The sequence below is a fragment of the Dipodomys merriami genome, unplaced genomic scaffold, assembly GCF_024711535.1.
Source record: "Dipodomys merriami isolate MVZ:Mamm:240054 unplaced genomic scaffold, mDipMer1.0.p SCAF_6, whole genome shotgun sequence".
Taxonomy (NCBI): domain Eukaryota; kingdom Metazoa; phylum Chordata; class Mammalia; order Rodentia; family Heteromyidae; genus Dipodomys; species Dipodomys merriami.
In genome coordinates, this window is record NW_027206179.1 from 488,952 (window position 1) to 516,209 (window position 27,258).

A 27,258-nucleotide genomic window follows, 5' to 3' on the forward strand; every position below is an offset into this window, starting at 1 on the left:
ATGAAAGTGTTTTTTATTCAAGACATAAGAACAGATTAATTCTTCTGGTACTTAAACGTCTGTGCTGCTAATATGAGTTCTTTTAATATTTCATTTTTTCTTAATTACTGGAAGTCGTTATTTATTAGAAAATATTACATTTGGGGGGGGGAGGTCGGTCGTGGGGCCTGAACTCAAGGCTAGCCCTCTACCACTTGAGGCACAGCACCACTTCCAGCGTTTTCTGCTTATGTGGTGCTGAGGAATCAAACCCAGGACCTCATGTATGCAAGGCAAACACTCTATCACTGAGCCACCTTCCCAGCCCAAATATTACGTATTTGTTGGAACATACCACACATCTAGTGACTAACCACTCAAGATTAGGTGAGCATTCTAAGAACTTGCAAGTAACAAAAGAAAGAAGGAATTTTGCATCTCGGCTGTGTTTTGTTTTGTACATTATTTTTAGGCCTTTATAAGTTATAAAACTTTGAAAAACATGTCTAACATGCATTTATATTACAACACCAGCATGATCATTACTGTAAAGGTCAAGTTTCTGTATCATTTTTTAGTCAAAAAATGATCAGGTTTACACAATTAAAACTTTTAAATCAAGATTCTGAAACAAAGAATTTGGAGATGGTGGCTGAAATCTTGTCAACTTCCAGCACAAACTTAATTATGCATAAACAAAATTTTTTTATAATGGACAAAGCTATAGTTATGACACTGATCGTTTCCACTCGACTTGAGGCAGGTACTGCAGGGGAACACAGATTGCTCTCAGAACCACCAGGACTAGAAATCAGGAATGCGTTGCATAAATGTGAACACAGCACTGCAATCCATTGGGCCATTTAAAAACAAGAGGCAATGCAAAGACATCTGCTAGTCCTCTCTAAGTCACCCTTCACCGATTTCTAAAGCTGTGGTCGCAGAATTCATTTGAAAAGGGAAGTTCTTCTCAGCAGCTGCATGAAGTAACTTCCCTGGACATTCTCAACGATAATGCAGTCTTCAACTTTTCTTTTCAGGGTTTGCCACATCTCCTTGATATTTCTCTATGAAATCAGGCTGGTATATTTGCAGCATTACAAGCCTCCTTGAGCCTGTTCAGAGCATCTTTCTCTGCCTTTTTTTCTGTCACTGTTTTAGGGATCAGAACATCTTTTCAACATGGCTGAGATGCTGTGTGAGTCCAGTGCCATCGGCCGGAGGAGGAGGCAGCCCCTCTGCAGCTCCAGGCCAGGGCGGGGAGGGGAGAAGCTCAGAGCCCTTAGCAAGACTTGTGGAATCCTTTTCCTCTTCCTTCTCTCTTCCTTTCCTCCCCTGAGCTTTTTTGCTCAATGCTGGTGCTCTGCCACTTGAGCCACACAGCTCCATTTCCAGCTTTTTGGTAGTTAATTGGAGACAAGAATCTCAAGGGCTTTTCTGCCCAGGCTGTCTTCCAACTGCAGTCCTCAGATCTCAATCTCCTGAGTAGCTGGGATGACGGGTGTGAGCCATTGGTGCCTCAGTTTCTCTGTGGGTTTCAGCTGTCCTGCGGACCTCTTCTGTGATTACCCAATGGTCTTCTCTCTTCACAATACAATCTGAATATTACCTGATGCTTCTCATTCACTGTATCAAAGTGGTGGCCACTTCTAACCCTCCATCTTGCCCCCACAACAGCGTCTCTTTATTGTTTTCATATCAGGACAGCACTGGCACTATAGAATGAACTTGGCAGTGTTCCTGCCCTTTCTGGAATAGTTGGAGGAACAGTTGTTACCCTCTGCAACCTGTAAGAGTTTCACGGGATACTGGAGCCAAAGAAATGAGAACAGACCCTGACAGAGTAGAGCAAAGAGGGTCCAGGGGACTCAAGGCACTACTGACACACGAGCTTCCAGTTCCCATAAGCAAGCTTATTTATTTAGGTTAGTACAAAGAAGGTCACTATAGGCCAAAACAGGCTATACATGCAGAAAACCAGGTGTCTGTATATTTTGTGGTTAAAATCGTTGATATGAGACAGTTTGTGTACACAGTACCCTTAGTGTTAGGGGGCAGAGGGAAATGGTAAATACTTTCAAAATCTGTAACTCAAATGTAAATCTCCCTTCCTCTGTCTCAACCTTCCCTGGGTCCAGTTCTCAGCCATCTGAGCACCGGTGTATGTGTGTGTGTGGGGGGGGTGGCACAGAGTCTAACTTCTACCCTTTCCTGGCTCTTGCAGCTCAGCGCCACAATTAGTTCCCTACAACAGTGGTGTTCATTCTTCTTTCCTTGTGGAAGTCAGCAGTGAATGTACCTGGTCCTTGGATTTTCTTTCTTGGGAGAGTATTATGGAGTTAATTTCATTGATTGGGTTTAGATCTATTTTATAAGTGGTCTCTATCCTCTTTGGTTCAATTTTAGTAGGTCATATGCATTCAATGAATGTCATCTATTCTAGATTTTTTTCTAGTCTGCTAGAATATAGGTCAACCAACCAAACTAGATTCCTCCATCTCTGTACAGAAATTAACTGGAGATGGATCGAAGATCTTTCTTTTCTTTGGTCGGTTATGGGGCTTGAACTCTGGGCCTGGGCGCTGTTCCTCAGCTCTTCAGCTCAAGGCTAGCGCTCTACCACTTGAGCCACAGTACCACTTCTGTTTTTCTAAGTGGTTTATTGGAGATAAGAGTTTCTTGCCTGGGCTGGCTTTGAACTGTGATCAGATCTCAGCTTCCTAATATATATATATATATATATATATATATATATATATATATATATATATATTCATCATGATTAGTAGTGATGAACCAATCAGCCAGCAGGGGTGAGGATGCGGGCCTGGCTGAGGAGGAGAAGCCCTTCCAGGGTTGATGGGAATGGAGACTCCATGAGCCACACTGCTACTGAAGTTGATAAGGAGGTTCCTCAAATAATGTAAAATAGAACTTCTACAGGAACCTGCTCTATCAGCCCTGAAGTGAGTCAGCTTACTACAGAGATACTTGTGTGGCTCCTGTATCTTGTGGCATCAACTCACCTTATCCAAGGTATAAAATCCAGTCCAGTAGTGCCAGTCCACAGATGACTGGATAAAGAAAAAAACCCCACAAAACAAAATGGTAACAGTGGCATATTATTCAAGCAGAAAGAAGAATAATAATCTCACTTGTAAGAAAATGGAAGGGCAATGGAGATCATTAGGTGATGTGAAACAAAGCTTGATACAGAAAGACAAGCATCTTGCCTTTGTGCAAACTCGAGTTAAAGAAAATGAGGGGAGGGGGTGGGTATTAGAAGACTGGCAGGGGTATGAGGATGAGGAGGTGGCTATATCCACCTAGTGTCTGATGCATGGAAACACCATCGTGAGACCTGTCTTTATGTTCAGTTGACATGAGAGGAACGTCCTTGGAAGTGAATCTTTTTGGTCACAGCGTCGTGGGGAGTAGAAGAGGCTTCAGTGCAGGGTGTGGCTGTGGATGAGGCTTTAGCCCGGGTGGGTTGGGTGGCAGTGGTCAGCTGTGTGCTGAGCTGGTTGAACAGCAGCAGGCACAGGACACCTGGGATTCTGCAAGGACAACGCTAGCCATGCTCCCCGTCACGCCCTTACACTGCCAACACAATGCATGTCTTCTCTGGCCTTCATTTTTATTTAAAAGTTTTGCACTGGTATTGGGGCTTGAACTCAGGGCCTGGTGTTCTTGCTTAGCTTTTTTGTTCAAGGCTGGCACTCTACCCCTTGAGTCACAACTCCACATCTGGATTTTGGTGGTTCATTAGAGATAAGAGTCTCATGGATTTTTCTTCCCTGGTCTGGCTTTGAACTGCAGTCCTCAGATCTCAGCCTCCTGAGTAGCTGGGATTACAGGTGTGAGCCGCTGGTGCCTAGCTTTTCAGGATGGATTTCTTGAAACACCACAAAGTCTTCATTTTCTCTCTTAATGGATCCAAGCATGGCTATTCAGATTTTCTAGAAGACGGGTTTAGCTTGTAAGATCTTTCTAGTTACCCTGGAAAGATAATATTTGATTAAATGATATCTAAGACCATAAAATGATAGGTGACTAGAGAATGCTAACTTACAAGTTCCCTTTAAAAACAAGAAAAGAAAGATGAAATGTATCAGGTTGATTGTACTCAGGTCAAAAAGCTCACTTTGTGATTTAATTGGTTAATTTGCTTTGTTATAATAATTTTAGGATTGAGGCGGGGTCAGCAGCATAGGGTTGTAACTCCTAGTCTAGGGCATGGTTCAATTATTGGAGGTGTGGCCTGAGCACCAGGGGCTTATCTAAGGTGTCAGGGGCGTGGCCAAAGTGTTAGAGCCCCTGGGTAAGTCCTACCTAGCAAACATCAGACTCAGCACATTAGGACCAACACTAGATGGTGTAGGTTGTGCTTTATCACTTGAGCCACACCTTTAGACTTTTTGCTTATTTATTTATTTGCTTTTTAAAGTCTGTTTTTCCAGATAGGGTCTTGTATTTTTCCATAGTCGGCCTCAGACCACGACCCTCCTATCTTCTCCTGAATAGTTGAAATCATAGGTGCACACCACTATGCCTGGCTTGTTTTTTTTTTTTTTAAAGCATTTATTGGGCTGGGAAGGTGGCTCAGTGGTAGAGTGCTTGCCTTCCATGCATGAGGCCCTGGGTTCAATTCCTCAATACCACATATGCAGAAAAAGGTGGAAGTGGCCCTGTGGCTCAAGTGGTAGAGTGTTAGCCTTGAGCTGAAGAGTTGAGGGACAGCACCTAGGCCCAGACTTCAGGCCCCATGACCAGCAAAAAAAAAAAAAAGTTATTTATTTTGTGGTACTGGGGTTTGAACTCAAGGTTTTGGGCTCTACTCCACACCCCAGGCCTGGCTTGATTTTTGAGATCCCATCTCACTAACTTTTGCCTAGGTTGGCCTTGAACTGTGATCTTCCTGTCTGCCTCCCAAGTATCTAGTGTTACAGGTGAGGAACACCCTCTGGGGTGCAGATTAATCTCTTTGGAACTTAAATTTAGTTTAAACTTAGTATAAAAAAGTTATATACAGTAGTGGGACAATATGAAATTTTGATACAATTTCTATATAGTAAAAACTTCCAAAATTCTTCCTTCAAGCTTCCTTCCCTCCCTTCTTCTCTCTTCCTTCCTTCCTCCCTCCGCTCCATCCTCCCTCCCCTCCTTTTTTCTTTGTGTCATTGCTGGGACTCGAACCCAGGGCCTCACACTCGCCTAGCGTTTTTTTGCTCATGGTTGGCACTCTACCCTCCGAGCCACACCTCCACCTCCCACCTTTTTGGTGGTTCTTTGGGGATGAAATGTCTCAAGGACTTTCCTGCCCGGGCTGACTCGGGGCCTTGATCCTCAGATCTCAGCCTCCTGAGAAGCTGGGATGACAGGCGTGAGTCCTGGCCGGGCTGTGTGGTTATTATTTCGGTTGGAGATAGGTCGTGCGTTACGCTTGGGCCGCTGTTCATGCTTTCTCCTGTGACTGGAGAGGGCGGCTCTCGGCCATTGGGTGGATGGAATCTCTTGAACTTCTGTTTGCCTGGTTTCCCCGAGCCCACGGCTCATCGGCCCCTGCCAAGCGCTCGGGCGCAGGTCTGGACCGGCGCGGATCAGCCCACCGCGGACGGGCTGGGCCGCGGCCCGGTCAGCCAGCGGGGCGCTGGGCCGCTCACCGGGGCGGGCCGGGCGGCCTCGGGCGCCGCCTGGCTGGACAGGGTGTGCGACGCGGGTTCCTCTGCCGACTTCCCGGTCCTTCGGAACCATCTGCGGTATTGATCCCGGACCTGTGGGGGGAGCGAGCTGTGGGCGCGCTGGGGGAGGGCGGGGAGGGGAGGGGGCGAGGGGGGAGGGGAGGGGAGGGGTGGGGGCACCTGCTGGCTGAGCAGGCAGTAGACCAGGAAGAGGAAGACGCCCTGCAGGCTGTTGGCGATGGTGAACAGGTACGCCAGGACCCGCGCCGCCGCGCCCACCTGCAGGACGCCCAGGAGCCACGTGCAGCCCAGGATAAAGAGCTGGGCGACTCCTTTAAATGCCAGCATCCTGGGACAGGGAGACAGAGCAGAGACAGAGAGACAGAGCGCCGTGATACCACCAGAACAAACGCTCGGATGTTGTTCTGGCTGCCCTCCTCTGGCTGACTGCTCAGGCTGAGCTGGGAGGGTCACTGTCATGACGTTTCACACTGTGAGTCTCTTTCCTGAGGGGACACCTGTGGACCTGTGAGGACGCTGATGCGTGATAAAGTTCTCATGATTTCATGCGTGCCTGTGGCTCCTGCCTGTCATCCTAAGCTACTCAGAAGGCTGAGATCTGAGGATCGTAGTTCAAAGCCAGCCTGAGCAAGAAAGTCAGTGAGACCCTTATCTCTAACACCACCACACACTTGTGCACGCGTGCTTGCGCGCGCTCGTGTACACACACTCAAAAGAGCAAGAAGTAAAAGCTGTGGCTCAAGTGGTAGAGCACTAGCCTTGAGCACAAAAGCTCAGGCTCAGCCCACAGGCCTTGAGTTCAAGCCCCAGGACCAGCGTGCACACGCGTGCACACACACACACACACACACAAACACACACAAACACCAGTGCTTAAAAGGACTGACTCAAGTGGTAGAGTACCAGCCAAGAAGCATGAGGCCCTGAGTTCAAACCTTTGTACCATGAAAATATATAAATGGGCTGGGAAGGTGGCTTAGTGGTAAAGTGCTTGCCTTGCATGCATGAGGCCCTGGGATAGATTCCTCAGCATCACATAAGCAGAAAAAGCTGGAAGTGGTGCTATGGCTCAAGTTGTAGAGTGCTAGCCTTGAGCTGAAGAGCTGAGGGACAGCGCCCAGACCCCACAACCAGCAAACAAACAAAAAGAAAGAAAGAAAATATGAAAACAAAAGAAGAGAGCAAGACCAGATCCTTGCATTCATAAAGGTGACAGTACATTCAAACAGTGAATCACTAAACATTGACATGCGAACTGTCGTTCCAGCAAAGCATTCTGGGAGAGTCTGATGTTGGTTAGGATTTCTTCGATTGGTGGGAGGAATGGTTGGCTGGAATGGCACATGTAGGCTGGAGGGTGGGGTGGGAGGTGGCGTCACAAGCTGGGTTCAGGGATGGACAGTACGTTTTGGGGGTGTTAGCAGCACCCTACTGGATGTTAGTGGGATCATGGATGGAAGGTTGACTTTTTTTTTTTTTGGTTGTGGAGCTTGAATTCAGGGCCTGAGCACTGTCCCTGAGCTCTTCCGCTCAAGGCTGGCACTCCTTTGAATCACAGCTCCGCTTCTGGTTTACTCATGGTTCATTGGAGAAAAGAGTCTCATGGGGAGTTTCCTGCCGGGGCTGGCTTTGAACTGAGATCCTCAGATCTCAGCCTTCTGAGTAGCAGGATAACAGGTGTGAAGTCACCAGTGCCCGGCACATTTGTTAACTTTGTATCCAGCCAGAAAAGGGACACCAGGGCCACACAGTGGGTTTGGCTTTGGGGAGCACACGCGTGTGGGTCATCTCACCTGGTGTCCCGGAGGGTGGACGCGTCCCGGCTGAGGGTGGAGAGCCTGCTCTTCACCTCCCACAGGGTCAGCAGAAAGCACACCATGTTGATCTTGAGGAGACCAGGGGAGCGCCGTGAATGCCCCTTCTGTTTCCTTGCAGGGCTGAGGGTGAACCCAGGACCTCACCTACACCCCAGCCCCACCCCAGCCCCACAGGAGTGGAAGTTGAGCAATTTGATCTCCTGTCAGGCCACCCAACACCCATGGCAAATGGCAGTCTTCCATCTCTAGTGGAAGCATCAGAATCTGGAAGTTTCAGGAACACAACCCAACCCCGGGGCCAGCCTGCGGCATTCCCGCTCCCTGGGTGTTCGTAGCGCCCTGCCCAGATGGGTATCAGGAGGTCTGAGGAGTCACTCACAGAGATGATGGTGCAGACCGGGCCGAGGAAAGCCCACACGAAGCCCTTCTCTGTGTTCAGCCAGCAGCTGACAGAGACACAACCGACAGTGCAGATAAAACCTTCTTCCTTCTTCCCTTCCTTTTTTCTTCTTTTCCCCTCCTTCCTTTACTTTTATATTATGATGATGATGATGATGTTTGTTATTATTTTCTAGTCCTGGGGCTTGAACTTATGATCTGGGCACTGTCCCTGAGCTGCTTTTGCTCAAGGCTAGCACTCTACCACTTGAGCCATAGCACCACTTCTGGCTGTTTCTGTGTCTGTGGTGCTGAGGAATGGAACCCAGGGCTTCATGCATGCTAGGCAAGCATTCTACCACGGAGCCACCTTCCCAGCCCCTCCATTTTAAACTTCCTTTCTCATCCCTCCTTTTCTCCTCTCCCTCCTTCCCTCCTTCTCTCCCTTTTCCCTCCCTCTCCTTTATTTTCCCCCCTCCCTCCATCCCTTTCTCCATTCCTTCCCTCTTTCATTCCTTTCCCTTACCTTCCCTCCCTCTTCCTCTTCTCCTCCCTCCTTCCTTTCCCCTCCCTCTCTTCCTTCCCCTTTCTTCCTCAATACTAGTGTGTCTCTTCTGTGACTTTCTGTAAAGACCTAATGGGGAAGAAAGTACACGTGGTTTATGTCCCACACATGTCACCTCTGCGAGGACTCAGTGAACCATCAAGCAGAGGTGACATCTCTTTTGGATGTCATACTTAGTTTGAGATGGCAAATAAGTCAATGGTCCTGAGATAAACATGGCCAAAGTAGAACCCAGACATGTAACTCTGTGTGTGTGCGTGTGTGTGCAGTCCTGGTGCTTGAACTCAGGGCCTGGGCACTGTCCCTGAGCTGCTTTTCCTCAAGACTAGCCCTCTACCACTTGAGCCACAGCATCACTTCTGACGTTTTGGTGGATCATTGGGGCTAAGGGTCTCACTGGATTTTCCTACTCAGGCCGGCTTTAAACCACAGCCCTCAGCCCTCAGTCTCCTGAGTAGCCGGGACTACAGGCTGGGTCACCTGTGCGCAGCTCCACTGCATCTCTGCTGCACGGAATTCATCCCTACGAGCAGAATCCCTGTTTGCCCGCCAAGCTCTGGAGTAAACGCGCGGCATCCGCGTTGGTTCCGCGCGGCCGGAAGGGCTGGGGCGGGCGGTGGCGGCGCTCACCGGGCAGGCGTGCCGTAGAGCCGAGGCCGGGCCGCCGCGGCCGCGGCCACCGCGACGGCGGGGAGCCCGTAGCCCGCGGGGAGCACGAGCGCTCGGAAGCCTCTGCTCCTGGCGGAGGAGTGCGGCACCGTCAGGTGGCGGGCGGCGAGGAGCAGGTGCAGCGCCTCCAGCAGCATCCAGGTGAAGGCCGCCAGGTAGAGGTAGTGCAGGGCGCCGGCGATGACGGCGCAGAGCACCTGCGGGGGGGGGGGGGGAGAAGACACCCAGAGAACCTTGCAGGGCCCAGCGTGACCCACTGCAGACCCCCCCCTGCCCTTCCCAGAGAACCTTGCAGGGCCCAGCGTGACCCACTGCAGACCCCCCCCCCGCCCTTCCCCTCCTGTGCCCAGACTGGGGGTTGGGCTCAGAGTTCTGCCGTGCTGGGCAGGTGCTGGGCAGGTGCGCTACGACTCGAGCCTCACCTCTAACCCACTCCGCTCTAGCTACGTGTGGAACACCTTTTTCTCACTGTTTTAAGGCTGGCCCCGCCCAGACTGCGATCCTCCTGTGTGTGCGGCCCATCAAAGCTGCGTTGCAGGCGCGCACCACCCTGCGTGCCCAGCCTCCTCTGCTGAAGTGGGGTTCTACGGACTTTCCCCCGTTTATCTGGGCTGACCTGGAATCACAGTCCCACCAAACTCTGCCCCCCGAGTGTCCAGGATCAGTGTGAGCCGCCATGCCGGTCTACTTTCTCAGTGCCACTTCATTTCACAGTCCAAGGCGGCAGCCTGGCTCCGGGCGCCCCTGGGCGGGGCAGGGGCTGGGGGCCGAGGGGCACGGTGGGTACCTTGGGCTCGGTGCGGTGGATGGCGGTGAGGAAGAGGAGGTGGGCGAGGAAGAGGCAGATGGAGAGCTGCAGGTGCAGGGTGGTGCTGAGGTTGCGGATGGCCCTGCACAGGAGGAAGGTGAGGGCCGCCAGGAGGAGGCAGAGCAGGGAGAGGCCGAGCCCCACTTGGGTGATGAGGGCCAGGGCGGGGTCGGCTTCCTGGGGGGGCGGAGCAGAGGCGGTGGTCACTGCCTCCCGCTTGGGGTCAGTGACCGCCCCCCCCACCCCAGACCCATTAGTATTTGGCTTAGCACGTTATAGAAAGAAGGACCCAGGGAAATTTGTGAACTTGATGGCTAAGTGTGACCAGGCTTGGAGTTTTAGATTACAAGAGATGCTTACTCATATTTTGCTGCAGTGAGCATTTAACACAGGGCCTGGTGCTCCTCCTAGGCAGCTGGTCTACCACCTTGGCCACGCCCCTCCAAATCATGCCCACAGGACCACGCCCCCTACCACAGAGCCACGCCCACCTACTGTGGAGTCCCGCCCCTTCCTCCAGCCTTACCCACACCAGGAGCCCCGACACATGCCACGAGCCCCGCCCCTGCCACGAGCCCCGCCCCTGCCATGAGCCACGCCCCTGCCATGAGCCACGCCCCTGCCATGGTCCCCGCCCCTGCCACGAGCCCCGCCCCTGCCATGAGCCACGCCCCTGCCATGAGCCACGCCCCATGCTACGAGCCACACCCCTGCCATGAGCCACACCCCTGCCATGAGCCACACCCCTGCCATGAGTCACGCCCCACATCACGAGCCCCGCCCCTGCCATGAGCCCCGCCCCTGCCATGAGCCCCGCCCCTGCCATGAGCCACGCCCCTGCCATGAGCCAGGTCCGCAGCTCATTTTTGCATTGGTTAAATTTTTTTAAAAAATAATTTCATTGTTACTATGAATGTGGGGTGCAGAGGGGCTACCATTTTAGACGCCAGGTAATGAGTGCATTTCCTTTTTTGGAACGATGTCACCCCTTCCATTATTTTCCAGCCAATTTCCCCTCCCGTCCCTGCTCACAAGTTACATGGGTGCATTGGTTGTTTTCAAGGTCGGGTCTGCTAGGCAATCTTCCTATCTGTGCTTCTCTGGGACACTTGGCATGACAGGCACACGCCCCTGTCTGTGCCCCACTATTTTGGTTCCCCTGTAGCCTGGAAAACAGGCCAGGCGTGTGCCACTGCGCCCAACCATTGGTTGAGATGAAGCCTCTTAACATCTTGCCTGGGCTGGCCTCGAACTGCCACCGTGGCTACCTGATTCCTCCCAGGGAAACAGAATGACAGGCTTGAGCCACTGCACCCAGCCTCAATTTGAAGTGTGTGTGTGTGTGTGTGTGTGTGTGTGTGTGTGTTTTGCCAGTCCTGGGCTTGAACTCAGGGCCAGGGCACTGTCCCTGAGCTTTTGTGCTCAAGGCTGGCGCTCTAGCCCTTGAGCTACAGCTACACTGCCTTTTGGCGGTTCATTGGAGAAAAGAACTTCAAGGCCTTTCCTGCTAGGCTGGCTTTGAACCATGATCCTCAGATCTCAGCCTCCTGAGCATCCAGCAGCGCGCAGGCGCGGCTCCTCCCTGCGCACTCCTTTCACTTCCACAGCTCCCTGGGTGCCGGTCTGCCGGCGACAGCGGAGGCTGCGCATGGTCTCACCTGCCTGCCATCGTGGGCCATGAGCACGGCGAAGCTGCTCAGGTGGGAGCAGCTGCAGGTGGTGCTGGAGTCTCTGGTGTCCACCGTCTCGCAGCCCGCGGTGACCCAGTGTCCACACTCACCCCGGCCACCGAGCCAGGACACGCAGAGCACCCCACGCCGCGGCCCAGCGCTCACCGGCTGCAGGGACAGGACAGGGGCGAGAGACACGGGCTCAGAGATGAAGGCCCAGGCTGGCCTGGGAAGGGCTGGCTCTTGGGGTGGGGGGCCCCAAAGCCAAGATGCACAACCAGGGTGTGTCCTGAACTCAGGCTCTTCCCTGCCCATCGCCCGTCCACCGGAGCTCACACGGTGGGAGAAGGTGAAGGTCACCGGGGAGCTGAGGTTCTGCGTGTCCCGGTGGCTCAGGAAGGCTGTGATGACATCGGAGAGCAGGACTGGTGTCAGGTGTGGGCCCCAGTTTGTCTCAGCAGTTGCCTCCTGCTCTGACTCGAGGACCAGCGGAGCCTCAGCCAGCAGCTTGTCCATCTTGGGAATGGAGATGAGACCCACCATGGCGGGGCCTGTGGGCCAAACGCAAGGATGAGCTCGGGGTGCCTCCTCCTCAGATGGACCCTTCCTCCCGTGGCCTCACCCCTCTCCCATGCTCCATTAAATTGTGTATGCTTTTACTGGGGTAGTTAATTGGAAATCAGTCTCATGGGCTTTCCTTTGCAGGCTGGCTTTGAATGCAATCTTCAGATCTTAGCCTTCTGAGTGGCTGAGATTATAGGTATGAGCCACTGCACCTGATTTTGTATTTTTTTGGTCCGGTCATGGGGCCTGAACTCTAGGCCTGGGCGCTGTCCCTCAGCTCTTCAGCTCAAGGCTAGCACTCTACCACTTGAGCCACAGCACTACTTCCGGCTTTTTTCTTCCCAGCCCTGAACCCAATCATTTTGAGACACAGCTCCACTTCTTGTTTTTGAGTGGTTACGTGGAGATAAGAGTCTTGCAGTCTTTCCTGCCAGAGCTGTTCCCCCCCTTCCACCCCCCCCCCGATTGTGGGACATGAACTCTGGGCCTGGGCACTGTCCCTCAGCTCTTCAGCTCAGGCTAGAGCTCTACCACTTGAGTCACAGCACCACTTCCAGCTTTCTGGTGGTTTATTGGAGATAAGAGTTTCACGGCCTTTCCTGCCTGGGCTGGCTTTGAACCGCCATCCTCAGATCTCAGCTTCCTGACTGGCTAGGATTACAGGCTTGAGCCACTGTCTCCCCGCTTAACTCTTGTTTTTTTTTTTTTTTTTTGTCGGTCGTGGGGCTTGAACTCTGGGCCTGGGCGCTGTCCCTCAGCTCTTCAGCTCAAGGCGAGTACTCTACCACTTGAGCTACAGCGCCACTTCCGGTTTTCTGGTGGTTTATTGGAGATAGGAGTCTCACGGTCTCTCTTGCCCGGGCTGGCTTTGAACTGCGATCCTCAGATCTCAGCCTCCTGAGTAGCTAGGATTACAGGTGTGAGCCACCAGCGCCCGGCTTTAACTCTGTTTTCAATGACATCTTTTCCTACCAGGAGGCCTCAGTGCCATGGATACCATGTTGGCCATTACCTGGGTGACCGGGCTTCTGGGCCAGATCCCAGGTCAGCTGCATCTTTGTCTGATTCTGACTCAAGGTGACTTGCCTGTCGCCTGGAACCTGCAACTCCAGGGTCAGTTCTGTGAAGATGGACATAACACAAGCAGAGTTAGATGAGGACAAATATGTGCATGCATGTGTATATATAATGCAGATATATGATGCATATAATGTATAATGTATGTATGGTGTTATATATAATGTATATATGCTATGTCACGTATATAGTCACAGAACAATAGTACATATATTGTGTGTAATGTAGGTGAGATTGTCATTTGCAAAGGCTTAAAATAATAATAGCATTTACACAGCAAGTGTTTGACAATCTCAGGTGCAACAGACAAATTCCTCAGGACACACACACTTCCAGAACTGACACAGGAGAAAGTAGAAATGTTAAAAAAAAGACTGCTCAGCACCAATTGCTCATGCCTGTAACCCCAGCTACTCAGGAAGTTGAGATCTGAGGATATGAAGTTGGAAGCCAGCTTGGGCAGGAAAATCTGTGAGATTCTTATCTCCAATTATCTGCCAAAAAGCTGGAAGTCTGTGACTGTGCCCAGCCCCTGAGTTCAAGTCTTGCAACTGTGTGTGTGCACACGCACACTGACCTGAATCCTTTCTAACTTTCTTTACAAAAGACAGCAGGAGGGAAAAGTATTGCAATGATTCTACAAGATATCACAACAGTACTAAGTCTTACAACCTTAATCATGCACCAAAACCTTCAACAAACATCCTGCATTTGTTAGAGACTTGAGGACCGTCAGGCACTTGTCTGTGGTGGGGGTGGGGCCCGCACCTGTGCCTGCAGGACCCAGGAAGGTGAGTGACCCCTCCGGCAGGGTCTGGCCCAGGCCTCTCAGTGTGTTTTCCAGGTCCAGGAGCAGCTTAGTGGCCGCACAGTGCTGCTGTGAGCGAGGCAGGGTCTGCAGGTCCCCAGGGGTCTCCAGCAGCTCATCCAGACTCCCCAAGACGCTCTGGAGGATGGAGGGCAGAGGCAACGTGACCACAGGCCAGAGAGACGGCATGGAGAAGCTAAACCACCCGGCCACGGGCCCAGAGGCCCGAAGATAATCCAGAGCGGATGGAAGCTGTGCCCAGGTTGAGAGCAAGAGAGAAACTAGTGAGTGCACTTGGTGTATGTGCGTGTGTGTGTGTGTCTGTCCTTCCACAGGCGGCAGGACCCCGCCGCCGCGCGGCCTCTCCTCTGTCAGATCGCTGCCCTGGCCTCCCCCGCGCCCCGCTCACCTGGATGGCGTCCGCTGTGTCCCGGGCTGTGTGTGGCTGGAAGTCTCTGGTCAGATTCTGCATCTCCTCCAAGAAGGCGGCCAGAGCCTGGGGGGCAGAGGGGGCGCTCAGAGCCCGGCCCGCGCGGGGTGCGTGGGGCGGCCGAGGGGCCTCACCCCACCCCGGCCCCGCTGCGCCCCTCACCGGGCTGTGGATTCCGGGGGGCGCCGTCCAGGCTGGGAAGACGACCTCTGCGGGGACAGAACGGGTCTCGGTGGGCGGGGCGGGGCGGGGAGTGGGCGGGGCGGGGCTGGGGAGCGGGCGGGGCGGGGCGGGGCGGGGAGTGGGCGGGGCGGGGAGTGGGCGGGGCGGGGAGTGGGCGGGGCGGGGAGTGGGCGGGGCGCTGGGAGCGGGGCGGGGCGGGGCTCGGGCACCTGCGCACGCGGTCCTCCTCGGGTCCCCGGAGGGCCCCGGCAGCGGCCGCCAGCCTGGGGGGCAGCGGCACCTGTAGGACCCCACAGTGTTGACGCAGACGGCGGAGCTGTGGCACTGGTGCTGTCCGGAGCGGCACTCGTCCACGTCTGCGGAGACAGGAACGGCTCAGACCCCGTCCCCGCCCCGCGGTAATTCAAGGTGGTCAGCCGCGGTGGCGGAGGGCGAGGGGCTCGGGCGGACGCCCGTGCGCGTGCGCCGGGCCGTGGGGCGTCTGGAATCGCGTCCCATGTCAGTCATCAGCGGACTGGGGCTCCAGGTCCAGCCAGGGCGCACGGGGCGTGGCCAGGAGGGCGCCGCAAAGCGAGGGGCGTGGCCAGCCGTGGACTCTCCAGCCGCGGGCGTGGCTAAGCGTAGGCAGGAAAGTCAGAGGCGAGATGAAGAGGGGCGTGGCAAAGTGTAGGCACGCCCAACAGTGGGCGTGGCCAGACAGTGGTATCTAGCCTGTGGGTGTGGCCATTCAGGGTGTGGCTAAGCGGTGGGCGTGGCCCCCGCCGGTGCCTGGGAGTGGCGGAGTCTGCAAGCTGCGGACCTTCACACTGGGTGTGCGTTGGGCCTTCGGGGGATCCCGGGATCGGCCTCCAGCCGCGTCGGCAGCGGCACTCGTACCCGCCGGCTTTGTTGAGGCAATGGGCGGAGCTGTGGCAGCTGTGGTGGCCGGAGGTGCATTCGTTCACGTCTGAGGACAAGGTGTGAGAGTCAGAGCCTGCCCGACCCTCTGGCACCGCCGCAGCCAGGCAGTCTGCCTCTCTCAGCCTCAACGGTGCCCACCTGGTCTACAGACTAAGAACCCCGGGGCGTGGCCGGCGGTGGGGCGTGGCCCGCGGTGGGGCGTGGCTCAGGGGTGGGGGTGTGGCCTGGTGACGGTCGCAGCTCATTGGCTGAGGTGTGAGTCATCATGACTCATTAGCTGGAGTGCTTGCCTCCCTCGCACAAGGCCCCAGCGTTCACCCTCAACTCCCTCGCAAAAAGGGGCCAAACAAAGCAAAAGACATTGTGCCTTCCAGACAGGTGGTCCAAGATGGAGCCACGCCCCACCACGTAGCTCCGCCCCTCCAACCACGCCCACTGAAACCACGCCCACTACCCAGGCGCCCAGCACTAGCCAAGCTCTACCAGCTTAATACTGTAGTTTTAAAATCTTGACAAGATAGGAGTTTTCTCCATTGTTTCTGTCTCTGTGTCTCAGCACACCATCCAAGGATCTTAACACATCTCACATGTCCACGGTGTTTTCAGAGAGTGGGGTCCTGACCTTGACACCGCCTTGCAGCTAGACGTTTGTGCACAGGTGCGCGCGCACCTGTCCAGCCCGGCTCACGCTCTAGGCGCTTTTACAGCCATTCCTTGGTGATGGGGAGGAGGGTGGGGTCTCACCTTGACACGTGTTCTCACTCTCGTTCCTGAATATTTTGTCCCCAGACTTGAGTGCATATCCTGGGCTGCACGTGCAGTAGTAGCTCCCTTCTGTGTTCTCGCAGTCTGCAAACTTCCCACAGTACGTCCTCAAAGGTGGTGCACACTCGTTGATGTCTGCAACAAACAGGCCAAAGGTGTGAGTTCTCTCAGGAAGGAGACTCCCCCATCCCCAACCTGACCCCCAGCACTGGGGCTGATCTTGCTTTTGAAAGAATCTTGAGCTGCGCTCTGAAGCCGGGCTGCACGGGAAGCAGGCCATTCCTGAAGGCTGATCAGTCAGCTCTGCCCTGAATTCTCAGGGTGACACGCAGGATTTAGGCACAGTGGACAGTGACAGGGTAGGGGATGGGCTGGAGGCTCAGCACCTCCCTCTCCTAGTCCGAGGGCAGATGGACGCACAGACTCCTGGCCACCCAGGTCCTTTCTCCACAGGAAGCCGTGCACATTGATTTCTTGTTTTTCCCCTTCTTTTCTCTCCTTCAGTGATGGACCCCAACTGTGACCCATGTCCCCCACTCTCACAGGACTAGACCCCCCCAGTGTGCCCAGCACCCCAGGCCTCTGTACCGTCACAGCTGCCGTCAGGGCTGGTGATGAGCTCCTCGACTGAACTGAATCCCGCATCACAGCGGCAGGTGTCGGCACTGAGACACTTGGAGTTCGGAGGACACCACCTGGCGCAGCCTGAGGCAGGGACGGGGACCAGGTGAGGAGCCAGGGCAGGGGCGGGGCCAGCGCCATCCCGGGGGAGGGCCCAGGGGAGGGGGGGAAGAGGGGGCGGCCCTGTGTCCTCCCTGGGCTGAGGGGCGCGGGGAGGACGCTGCCCCCAGCCTCCAGTGCTCCCTGCACTCACCTCCTGCCTCCTGGGCTGCAGCTCCACACAGACTCAGCACCGTGCACAGCACTGCAACGGAGCGGGGGAGGGGTCGGGGTGGCTTTGAGGGGTGGGGGTGCCGACCACGCTCCGAGGCTCGCATTATGTCAGCTCCAGGGTTTGTCCCATGGGCGCCTCTGCGAGCCCATGGCCACGGCACTCTTGGGGTCCCTTCAGGACAGGGACAGGGGGCCTGGCCACCCCATCCTCATTCTGCGCCACGGGCAAGGAGCGGGGCGATGCCATCTCCTTCCTGTGCCAGGGCAGGAGCAGCCCGGGCCAGGCAGTGCCTGGTCTTCAGGGAAGAACAGAGGCCCCGGACCGGACATTTCCTCAAATTGCCACCAGCCCAGCTCCCCGTGCCTTCAGACCGCAGAGGGGAAGTTCCCGTGATGGGCTGCGGAGGGGCTGTGCCCCTCTGTTCCTGATGCTGGGCCTGGGGGTGGTTGGCCCCTGCCCAGGGCAGGTCCTGTCTGGTCTCCATTCAACAGAGAGATGCAGGAAAGGGGCTGAGCAGGTGAGAAAACAGAGGGAGAGACAGAGACAGACAGACAGACAGAGTAGGAGGACAGAAGGATGGGTACACTCTATAGGCACCTGGGACTTCTCCTTACCACCTCACATACTTCTTGCCTGATGCGGCCTCAAATTACGATCCTCCTGTTCTCTGCCTCCTCTGACAGGCAGCATGAACCATTGCAGCAGGACACATAATCATGTTTTAAACACTAAGGGACATGTAATATACAACTATGCCAAGCTTTGGAACATATGAATTGATTTATGGCCCCTCTCCCTAGTCCCCAGTTTCTGCCAGAAGAAATAAGATAATAGTGCTATTATCCCCCCTATTTTACATAAGGGCAAATCAAAGCTCAAGGAGAGGAGAGCTCATGAGTATCAATGTCACTGATAAGAGACAAAACCAGGATTTGAACCTAGGAATCGGGACCCAGATTCTACCATTGCTCTCCATACCACCTGGCTCTCTGGGATGGTGGCTGAGTTACAGGAAAAAGTGAATTCTAATGTCTATGTCCGCATGTACAGCCACGCTCCTTTGCCCCTGTGCATGGTGCGCATACACACTTAGAATGTGCCCTAGCTGGGTGTAGCAGGGTGTGCCTCTAGTCCCTGCTGTTTGGGAGGCTGAGCCACAAGGATTGCTGGAGCCCAGGAGTTTGAGGTCTGCCACGCCGACCCCAGTAGAGTCTGCTTAGCATGGGAAACCATCTATCAGACCATGATAGGGGCCTCGAGACCTATCTCTGAGTTTTGGGACTTCACCGAAGTCTACCTCAGAGAATGGGGCTTTACAGAAACCTATCTCCAAGTTTTGGGACTTCACCGAAGTCTACCTCGGAGAATAGGGCTTCTAAGAGGCCTACTCCTGGGAAAAGGCTGGCAAAACGCCTGGAAAAGATGTGTTTCTGCCTATCTTTTCCTCATAAGAGTGCCTATTAATCTTTTACTGTTTCTACTGCTCATTGTACTTTCTCATTGTCAACGTTCCCTTATTCAAAGCTCTTTAAGAGTGTTGATGACTCCAATATCTGATGAGTGTCTTAAAAATATGACTAACTCACCAGAGTTAAGTGCTACCCTGAAACCCCTCTTATGGAGGCTAGTAGACAAGTTATAAGTAAATATAAAAGTATTGGGGGTTTCACAAAGTCACTCCAGCAGAAGGAATTGTAAGAGATTTACAAAAAGTTGTAGGTGCGGCTAGAACAGAAAGAATGTATGGCAATTGCTGAGATAACTACTTAGGAGAAAGAACTTCCTCATTTACTAAGAGACTTGCTAAATCTAAGTCTCCTTGGTGCTTACTATTAAAGAAGAAACAGGAAAGATCTTAATGGGACAGTTAAGGCCTCTATAGAAAAAAGTAGTGGTTAATTGGTGACAATCATCGAAAACCATTGTATTTCTTAAAAATAGAGGTAAAGCTGGAATCAAGTGCCTATCAGGCGACCAGTTGGTGACCACCCAAGGACGAAGCCCTGCAGCAAGGTTGTGTAACCTTTTGCCCTTTCAGGCGACCAGCTGGTGACCGCCCAAGAATGAAGCCCTGCAGCAAGATTATGTAACCTTTTGCCCTTTCTTATGGAGACTTTTGCTATAAAAGTTTGTTATCCTCTGCATTAAATCGCACTCAGCACTCAGCACTCAGCATCCACTCCTAATGTGTGTGAGTTGTCTGTTTGCCATCTCCCCGTCCTATTCCAGGTTCCTCCCCTAGGTATCCTCCGTCGTCCCGACAGAACCCGGTCCGCGGCAGGTGGCGCCCAACGTGGGGCTCAGAGCGGGGCACGAAGCAGTTTCTTCAGTCAAGGAACCTTGGGAGGTAAGCATCTCTCTCTCTCTCTCTCTCTTTTCCTTTCACCTGGAATAGTAGTCAGAAGCTCGTTGGGGTGCTGCAGGCCCCTCAGTTGTGACTGAGAAAGATAACGAGTAAATCATGGGGAGTTCATCTTCTAAGAATAAGGATAGTTTGTCTCTATTTTAAAACATATACTCCACAGCAGCAGTGGGAGAACAAACTAATCCTTGGTTCCCGCAGGAAAAAGGAAACCATTGAAAAAGTGAATGTAATTCTAAGTTCCATAAAGACGGAACTCCTCCTTCGAGAGGAAACAAAAAACGGAAAAAGGGAACCATTGAAAAAGTGAATGTAAATCTAAGTTCCATAAAGACGGAACTCCTCCTTCGAGAGGAAACAAAAAACGGAAAAAGGGAACCATTGAAAAAGTGAATGTAAATCTAAGTTCCATAAAGAGGGAACTCCTCTTCAAGAGGAAACAAAAAACGGACAGAGGGGCAACCAGCCCCTCCCCAAGAGAATAAGAAACAGATAATTTGATACAATTTTCATATTTCAGGAATGGTGAAAGCCTGCAGGTGTGGTCTTGGGGCTGGCGGAGAGTCTTGGCGGACGCGCTATAAGACTGCCAGCGGGGCTAGTGGGAGACGTCCCCTGGAACCCCTGGGTGGGGCTGTCCTTGAGATCGGGTAGAGGGGGTTTGAGTCCCCTGGTAAGTGGTGAGATGTCACCCCATTCACTGAGACCTGATTTTGTCTTTGTGGCCACTTGTTTGTCTTGTTTAGTGTGTGTGTTCGTTTTATGTTTTCTGAGGTAGGGAAGATTTGGGTGAGTGTGACAGGCTCACTCTGCAGACTCTGGATTCAGTTTGCTGAATGAGAACAGCACAGAGATTCAAAAGACTAATTAGTGAATTGCCTTGCTAGATAAGCAAGCTCTGGGAAAATGAAGCCCAGCAAAGGTACCTAGTTTAAAAGAAATACTGTCTTAAATTTTTGTTTAAAAACTTTAAATAATGTACGTACAACTGATTTTGATTTTTGCGCGCTTTAAGATCTGTGTGTTTTGTGTGTGTCAGTGAACGTGTTCAAAGATAAAAAATTGTTAGCATGCTGTAACAATTGGGTGAGTTTAAATTTAAAATTCAAAAGGTTATGAGGTTTGGACATTACCAAAAAATTTTAAAAATCTTCACATTGTTTTAAATGGCTTTTAAAAAGGTTCTTTAACTTGCAAATTAGAAAATCTGGTATTTTAAAAACTAATATTTTAAAATGCATAAGACTGTTTATACTGTAATCAAGTTATCTGGCTTAACAAAAATGCATTGGCTGTTTGGGGTCTAATTCCCTTGGCTAAAATTTGGGGATAAATATTAGAAATTTAAATGTAAAGGTTAGTTTAACACTGTCAAAGATGTTACCTGTTCTGTCTATCTAAAACTGTATTTCATTTGAGAACCAAGAGAAGAGACGGGGAAAAACTTAGAAACCAACAGAAGACCTATCTTTAGGGGTGAAGGGTGAACAAGCAGAAGTGCAGTTCAGCTTGTCATGCAGTGGGACAGGCCCTGGGAGGAGTCCACGCATGGTGAGGCAAGCTGGCACAAACGCAGTTCATCTAACCCTAAAGAGTCGGATTGAGTGTGTGCCCATTCCATAGAAGGGGCTGAGTGGCCCATCTTTGTTCTCTCTTTTCCCTGCAGATAGACACTGAAAACATGATGGTTAAAATGAGTGGTGTGATGATCTGATTAGTATTGCTAAAACTTCCCCTTAGATGTGTTAACATTAAAATTAGGAAGGCCTTAAAAAGAGGGCAAAAAGTTATTTGTATAATGTGGCTTACTTTCAATTATGTTCTACAATTAGGATGGTTTTAAAAGTTATAAAGATGTTAAATCTAGCTTTGTGGTATAGTAAAGGTGACTGTAATTCTTGCATTAAGGAAAATTGTCATTTGAGTTTAAAATTTTTAATGTGTATCTGTTTTAAAACAAGCAGCCAAGAGACAATGAGTGACACTTGGCCTCAAGATTTCAAGGGATCTTTTCAAAATGCAAATGAAAACTAAAGTATAAAATATTAAAGGTGATTAATAAGAGGTTTAAAAAAATAGGGAATGGATTTTTGGATATAAAGTTTAAATGTAAAATCATTCTTGACATTGGCCTCAATGTGCAAAAAAAAAAAAATAGGATTATCAAAATGATTGCTATTCTAGTTTGCTCTTATAGGTTTTTAAGTTTCCAGCAAGCCCAAAGCAAAGCACAGAGGATTCTTACAGTTTGTCAGATGTAACTTTGACTCTTAATAAGTGTCAGGTAAGTGCATGCTTAAAAGCTACTTCTATGTTGACCACCTTGTTGCTTTTAATTGGAGTAAAGTGGCCTTTTATAAGACTCACTGATCTGCAAACAGGTTCAAAGCCAGCCCGGGCACACAAAAAAGTCCCTGTGAGACTGTCACCTCTATTCAGCCAGCACAGTACTAGCCCTGGACTAAAGAGTCAGGGGACAGTACTCAAGCCCCAAGCTGGAGACTCACAGTGGCAGAGTGCTAGCCTTGGACTGAAGAGTTAGGGGACAGCATTCAAGCCCCGAGTCTGGGACTCAAAGTGGCAGAGTGCTAGCCTTGAGCTGTAGAGCTGAGGGACAGTGCTCAGGCCCCGAGTTCAAGTCCAGCAACCAGCTAAGGAAAATGCCAATGAGGCATTTATCCCAATGTAGAGAAGACACTCCTGGGACAAAAGCAATGGTGGAGCATCCAGAGGCAGTAAGCCACTGCTTGGATGGCAGAAATGTCAGATCCTAGAGTCATTTGTGCATGGCCCTTCAAAACTGGTCAGAGCCGGGAGGTCATGGGAAGAGTTTATAAGCATGCCTAATGTTCATGACTACCTTGTAAGGGACAGGAACTTGCCAGTCCTCTGTGATAGTAAAAAGCTAATGTTATAAAATGTGGGAGATAGTTTAAATCTCAACCCCTTTATGTGCCAAAAGCTCTAATTGGCAGTAACTATTGAGCTGACACCAGCTACGTGAAATTCATCTTCTCAGGAAAAAGTTTGTAAACCTGAGAGTGTGTTTCTATTGATACCTGTCTAAAGGCCTGCAAAGGTAACTTAGGCATTGTGTTAGGGTCACTAGAGATCACATTCCTAAGTCATCCGGAAAGATGATTTTGTAAACCAGAGTGCTAAACACTGCTATAGCTGGAGAAAATGTCTGTGCAGTTGTCAAAAGTTAAATATTGTTCTTAATGACATCTAACCCTGATGACCTCTTTGTAAAATAGGCTAAGGTTATAGGTTCTTGGCTAGGTAAGATCAACGCCCCTAAAGTCAGCTTGAAGAAGTTACAGAAGATGGACCTTCGCCCTTCTACCCCCATTTTAAGATCAAGGGTCCAGAGTCAGTTTTGGAAAAATGAGGCAAAATAGGTAAAATAATTTTTTAAAAGGGCATAAAAAATAGTGTTAACTGTTGTAGGTGTGCAAGATGTGGAGACTGCATTTGTCAGAGATGGTTACAAGACTAAGCCTTCTGTGTCTATTTATAAAAAAAAAAAAAATCTGGTTAGTAAAAAAAAAAAAAAAGTTATTTTGGTAAATTGTCCTGGGCTATTGTCTAAATGTTCTTAGAAACCAACCGAGTCACGGCCTGCCAAGCCTATGTATTACTTGCATCCTTAACCAGTCTGTGTAGGAATTTACAGCCCAGCATGAGGTGTGACAGTCCCTTGGAGCCACTGAGAGACCCGGCTGTTGTGGTTGCTGCTGCTGCTGCTGCTACTGCTGTACACCTTAATGGGTAAAGTTCAACGACGGCCTGACAGTCACCTGGAGGAACTCCTGCTTGATTCCATCACCTGAGTCGGCTTCCTGGTTGACTGCTGCTAAATCTAAGATCTTGTGGGACATTCTTTTGGGTGATATCCAGAAATCCCCTCTTCCCACAGTGGATATTGGGGACAAGGATATCACTGGCTTGCTTGTCTTAGGCACTGAAATCCACTCTAGGGTCACAGCCTAGTTTGACTCATATGGTAATAACCTGAGTGTGTTATCAATAGAGGTAATACTCTTAGCCTTAAAATCTAGGCTGTTCTAAGATAAAGGTTCCGCAAGCCAAAGGAAAATTGGGCAGTTTTAAACTACAGCCACAAAGATGGTCAAGAGATTGTAAAGAAAGAGGGTGGTAAAGAAAGCCTTGGGAAAGGAATTGTAAAAGAAAGAAGGAAGTAAAGAAAGCCTTGGAAAGAGAATTGGGGAAATTTGAAAAGTAAGGATTGTCTTTAAGACAAACCTCAGAAAGTTTAAGTATGTCGCAAATGGTATGAGTATGTCTTAAAATTGGAGCTTACAAGTACAGCTGGTATAAAATTGATACAAGGAGTCAGGACTGGTGAAAATTAAAAAAAAAAAAAAAAAAAGGGGCAAATGCCACGCCGACCCCAGTAGAGTCTGCTTAGCATGGGAAACCATCTATCAGACCATGATAGATGGTTTTGGGACTCTGAGTTTTGGGACTTCACCGAAGTCTACCTCAGAGAATGGGGCTTTACAGAAACCTATCTCCAAGTTTTGGGACTTCACCGAAGTCTACCTCGGAGAATAGGGCTTCTAAGAGGCCTACTCCTGGGAAAAGGCTGGCAAAACGCCTGGAAAAGATGTGTTTCTGCCTATCTTTTCCTCATAAGAGTGCCTATTAATCTTTTACTGTTTCTACTGCTCATTGTACTTTCTCATTGTCAACGTTCCCTTATTCAAAGCTCTTTAAGAGTGTTGATGACTCCAATATCTGATGAGTGTCTTAAAAATATGACTAACTCACCAGAGTTAAGTGCTACCCTGAAACCCCTCTTATGGAGGCTAGTAGACAAGTTATAAGTAAATATAAAAGTATTGGGGGTTTCACAAAGTCACTCCAGCAGAAGGAATTGTAAGAGATTTACAAAAAGTTGTAGGTGCGGCTAGAACAGAAAGAATGTATGGCAATTGCTGAGATAACTACTTAGGAGAAAGAACTTCCTCATTTACTAAGAGACTTGCTAAATCTAAGTCTCCTTGGTGCTTACTATTAAAGAAGAAACAGGAAAGATCTTAATGGGACAGTTAAGGCCTCTATAGAAAAAAGTAGTGGTTAATTGGTGACAATCATCGAAAACCATTGTATTTCTTAAAAATAGAGGTAAAGCTGGAATCAAGTGCCTATCAGGCGACCAGTTGGTGACCACCCAAGGACGAAGCCCTGCAGCAAGGTTGTGTAACCTTTTGCCCTTTCAGGCGACCAGCTGGTGACCGCCCAAGAATGAAGCCCTGCAGCAAGATTATGTAACCTTTTGCCCTTTCTTATGGAGACTTTTGCTATAAAAGTTTGTTATCCTCTGCATTAAATCGCACTCAGCACTCAGCATCCACTCCTAATGTGTGTGAGTTGTCTGTTTGCCATCTCCCCGTCCTATTCCAGGTTCCTCCCCTAGGTATCCTCCGTCGTCCCGACAGAACCCGGTCCGCGGCAGAGGTCAGCCTGGGCAGCATAGTGAGAACCTGTCTCAACAGCAAACTAAAGCAAACTAAAGCACACACACACACACACACACACACACACCTACCTCTTGAAGAAGCTGACAGCACTGAATTTGTTTTAAATTTTTACACTATTTAAAGCCTGAAGCTGGTGGCTCAGGCCTTTAATCCTAGCTACTCAGGAGGCTGAGATCTGAGGATCAAGGTTCAAAGCCAGGCCGGGCAGAAAAGTCCATGAGACTCTTATCTCCAATAAACCACTCAGAAAATCTGAAGTGACTCCTTTCAGTGGTAGAGCACCAGCTTTGAGCTGAAAAGCTGAGAGACAGCACCCAGACCCAGAGTTCAGGCCCCAGGACCAATAAAACAAGTTTTTCTACTCTATTCAGTGCTGTTCAAAGTGTTCCCAGCTTTGGAAAAAAAGTCATGTTTTACACATCAGATAGGAAGTTATATTCATAAGTACCAAGTTATATTCATAATATACACATCAGACAGGAAGTTATATTTATAAATACCAAGTTATATTCATAAATACCAAATATATTCATAAATACCAAGAAACAGGTTACAGCCGAAGAGACAAGTACCTAAGATATATGCCTCAGCTGCTGACAGGCTCCTCATTGTTAAATTATTACTATTCTCACTATTAAAGGAAATGAACACTAAACATATTGATGAGATTTTTTTCTCCCCCAGAGCACAATGCATATGAATATTTCAAAGTATTTTTTATGGCTGGCGCTAGGATTTGAACTCAGAGCCACTCACTTCCACTTGAACTTTTCCACTCAAGGCTGGTACTCTACCACTTGAACCACAGCTCCATTTCTGGCTTTTTGTTGGCCAGTTGGAGATAAAAGAGTCTCACGGACTTTCCCACCTGGGTTGGCTTTGAACCACGATTCTCAGTTCTCAGCTTCCAGAGTAGTTGGAATAACAGGCAGGAGCCACTGGCATCTGCCTTCAGATGGCTTTTGGATTAGAGTATTAGAGGTCAAGTATCAGCTCCTGTCTGGCTTGACATCTTGACACACCTTGAAGAACTCCAGTCCCAAATCAGGATGATGACTACAGATACTGGGAAAAAATGACTTTCCTGTTGGAGAACTTAACATGAGAATGAACATCTGCCCAGCACCTGTGGCTCACACTTGCGATCCTAGCTACTCAGGAGGCTGAGATCTGAGTATCACAGTTCAAAGCCATCGGGCAGGAAAGCCCCCATGAGACTCATCTCCAATGAACACCAGAAAACCAGAAGTGGTGCTGTGGCTCAGGTGGTAGAGCACTCATCTTGAGCTGAAGCACTGAAGGACAGCGCCCAGGCCCAGAATTCAAGGCCCACAACCCACAGAAAAAAGAAAAAAAAAAAGAGTGAACATCTCAAAAAAATATCATCCCTGCTGTTATTTATAGAGGAGCCAGAAATCAAGTTAAAGACTGAGAAGATTTGCTACCATTATCTGTCTCTTGTCATTGTCATAATTCAACTTACCTGGGAGCAGTCTTAAATACCCCTGTCTCATGGTCCAGAAACTGGCAAGGCTGGTCATGGAGAAATACTTGATTCTGGTCTGAATGAGCTAAAAAATGCTTCCTGTTTTAAGGAGAACTCGTGACCAAGATGGTTTAGGAAGCCACTGATCTGAATGTTGTTTTTGAGACTCCCTTATCTGTATGATGTTCATGTTTCCGGAACTCACAGTTCCATTTTCAAGTATTTGCTTTGTATTAGAAGAAACTCTACAAAAACGCCTTTTGGGGGTGGCTCCTAAAATACTTTGTTACAGGGAGTGGGAAGTTACATATTAGAATACATCTCAACATGTAGAACCATCCGACTGGATTCCAGCATCTGTGTGTGTGTGTGTGTGTGTGTGTGTGTGTGTGTGTGTGTGTGTATTGCTAATTAACATATTTAGCTGCTTTTCTTTTTGTTGGTCTTGGGGCTTGAACTCTGGGCCTGGGCACTGTCCCTCAGATCTTCAGCTCAAGGCTAGCGCTCTACCACTTGGCCCACAGAGCCCCTTTGGTTTTCTGGTGGTTTACTGGAGATAATAGTCTCATAGATTTTGCTGCCTGGGTGGCTTTGAACCAAAGTCCTCAGATCTCAGCCTCTTGAGTAGCTAGGGTGACAGGTGTGAGCCACCAGTGCCAGGAGGTTAAATTTTTTTTTAAACCCAATTGATTC

At 50.3% G+C, this 27,258-nt stretch overlaps 1 protein-coding gene and 1 long non-coding RNA gene across 4 annotated transcripts; one reads left to right on the forward strand and one right to left on the reverse strand.

Annotated features, from left to right (window-relative positions):
- Positions 1-26,677, reverse strand: LOC138813757 (adhesion G protein-coupled receptor E2-like). 3 transcript variants are annotated; one of them, XM_070002157.1, is made up of 19 exons: positions 26,563-26,677; positions 17,190-17,240; positions 16,904-17,020; positions 16,295-16,450; positions 15,450-15,596; positions 14,860-15,006; positions 14,630-14,676; positions 14,447-14,533; positions 13,998-14,175; positions 13,165-13,272; positions 11,925-12,139; positions 11,577-11,756; positions 9,898-10,095; positions 9,072-9,307; positions 7,878-7,944; positions 7,475-7,566; positions 5,841-6,009; positions 5,643-5,753; positions 1-3,978 (listed from the first exon to the last, which is right to left on the reverse strand). In XM_070002157.1, the coding sequence occupies exons 1-19, from the start codon at positions 26,618-26,620 to the stop codon at positions 3,970-3,972; spliced, it is 2,373 nt and encodes a 790-aa protein (XP_069858258.1). In that variant the 5' UTR covers positions 26,621-26,677; the 3' UTR covers positions 1-3,969. The 3 variants fall into 3 exon arrangements, with proteins under 3 accessions (XP_069858258.1, XP_069858259.1, XP_069858260.1); XM_070002158.1 differs by lacking the exon at positions 15,450-15,596; XM_070002159.1 differs by lacking the exons at positions 15,450-15,596; positions 16,295-16,450.
- LOC138813768 (uncharacterized) lies at positions 16,989-24,920 on the forward strand. The gene is made up of 3 exons (XR_011367860.1): positions 16,989-17,042; positions 19,440-19,557; positions 23,230-24,920. It is a non-coding gene; the product is annotated as an uncharacterized lncRNA (long non-coding RNA).
- Positions 26,678-27,258: the final 581 nt, after the last annotated feature.

Coding starts and splice junctions, on each gene's coding strand:
- LOC138813757 (XM_070002157.1), bottom strand. CDS start 26,620: ATGACCAGCCTTGCCAGTTTCTGGACCATGAGACAGGGGTATTTAAGA. Junction 17,021..17,189: donor TGCAGCCCAGGAGGCAGGAG/GTGAGTGCAGGG, acceptor TCCCTGCCTCAG/GCTGCGCCAGGTGGTGTCCT. Junction 13,273..13,997: donor CCTGGGTCCTGCAGGCACAG/GTGCGGGCCCCA, acceptor CCATCTTCACAG/AACTGACCCTGGAGTTGCAG.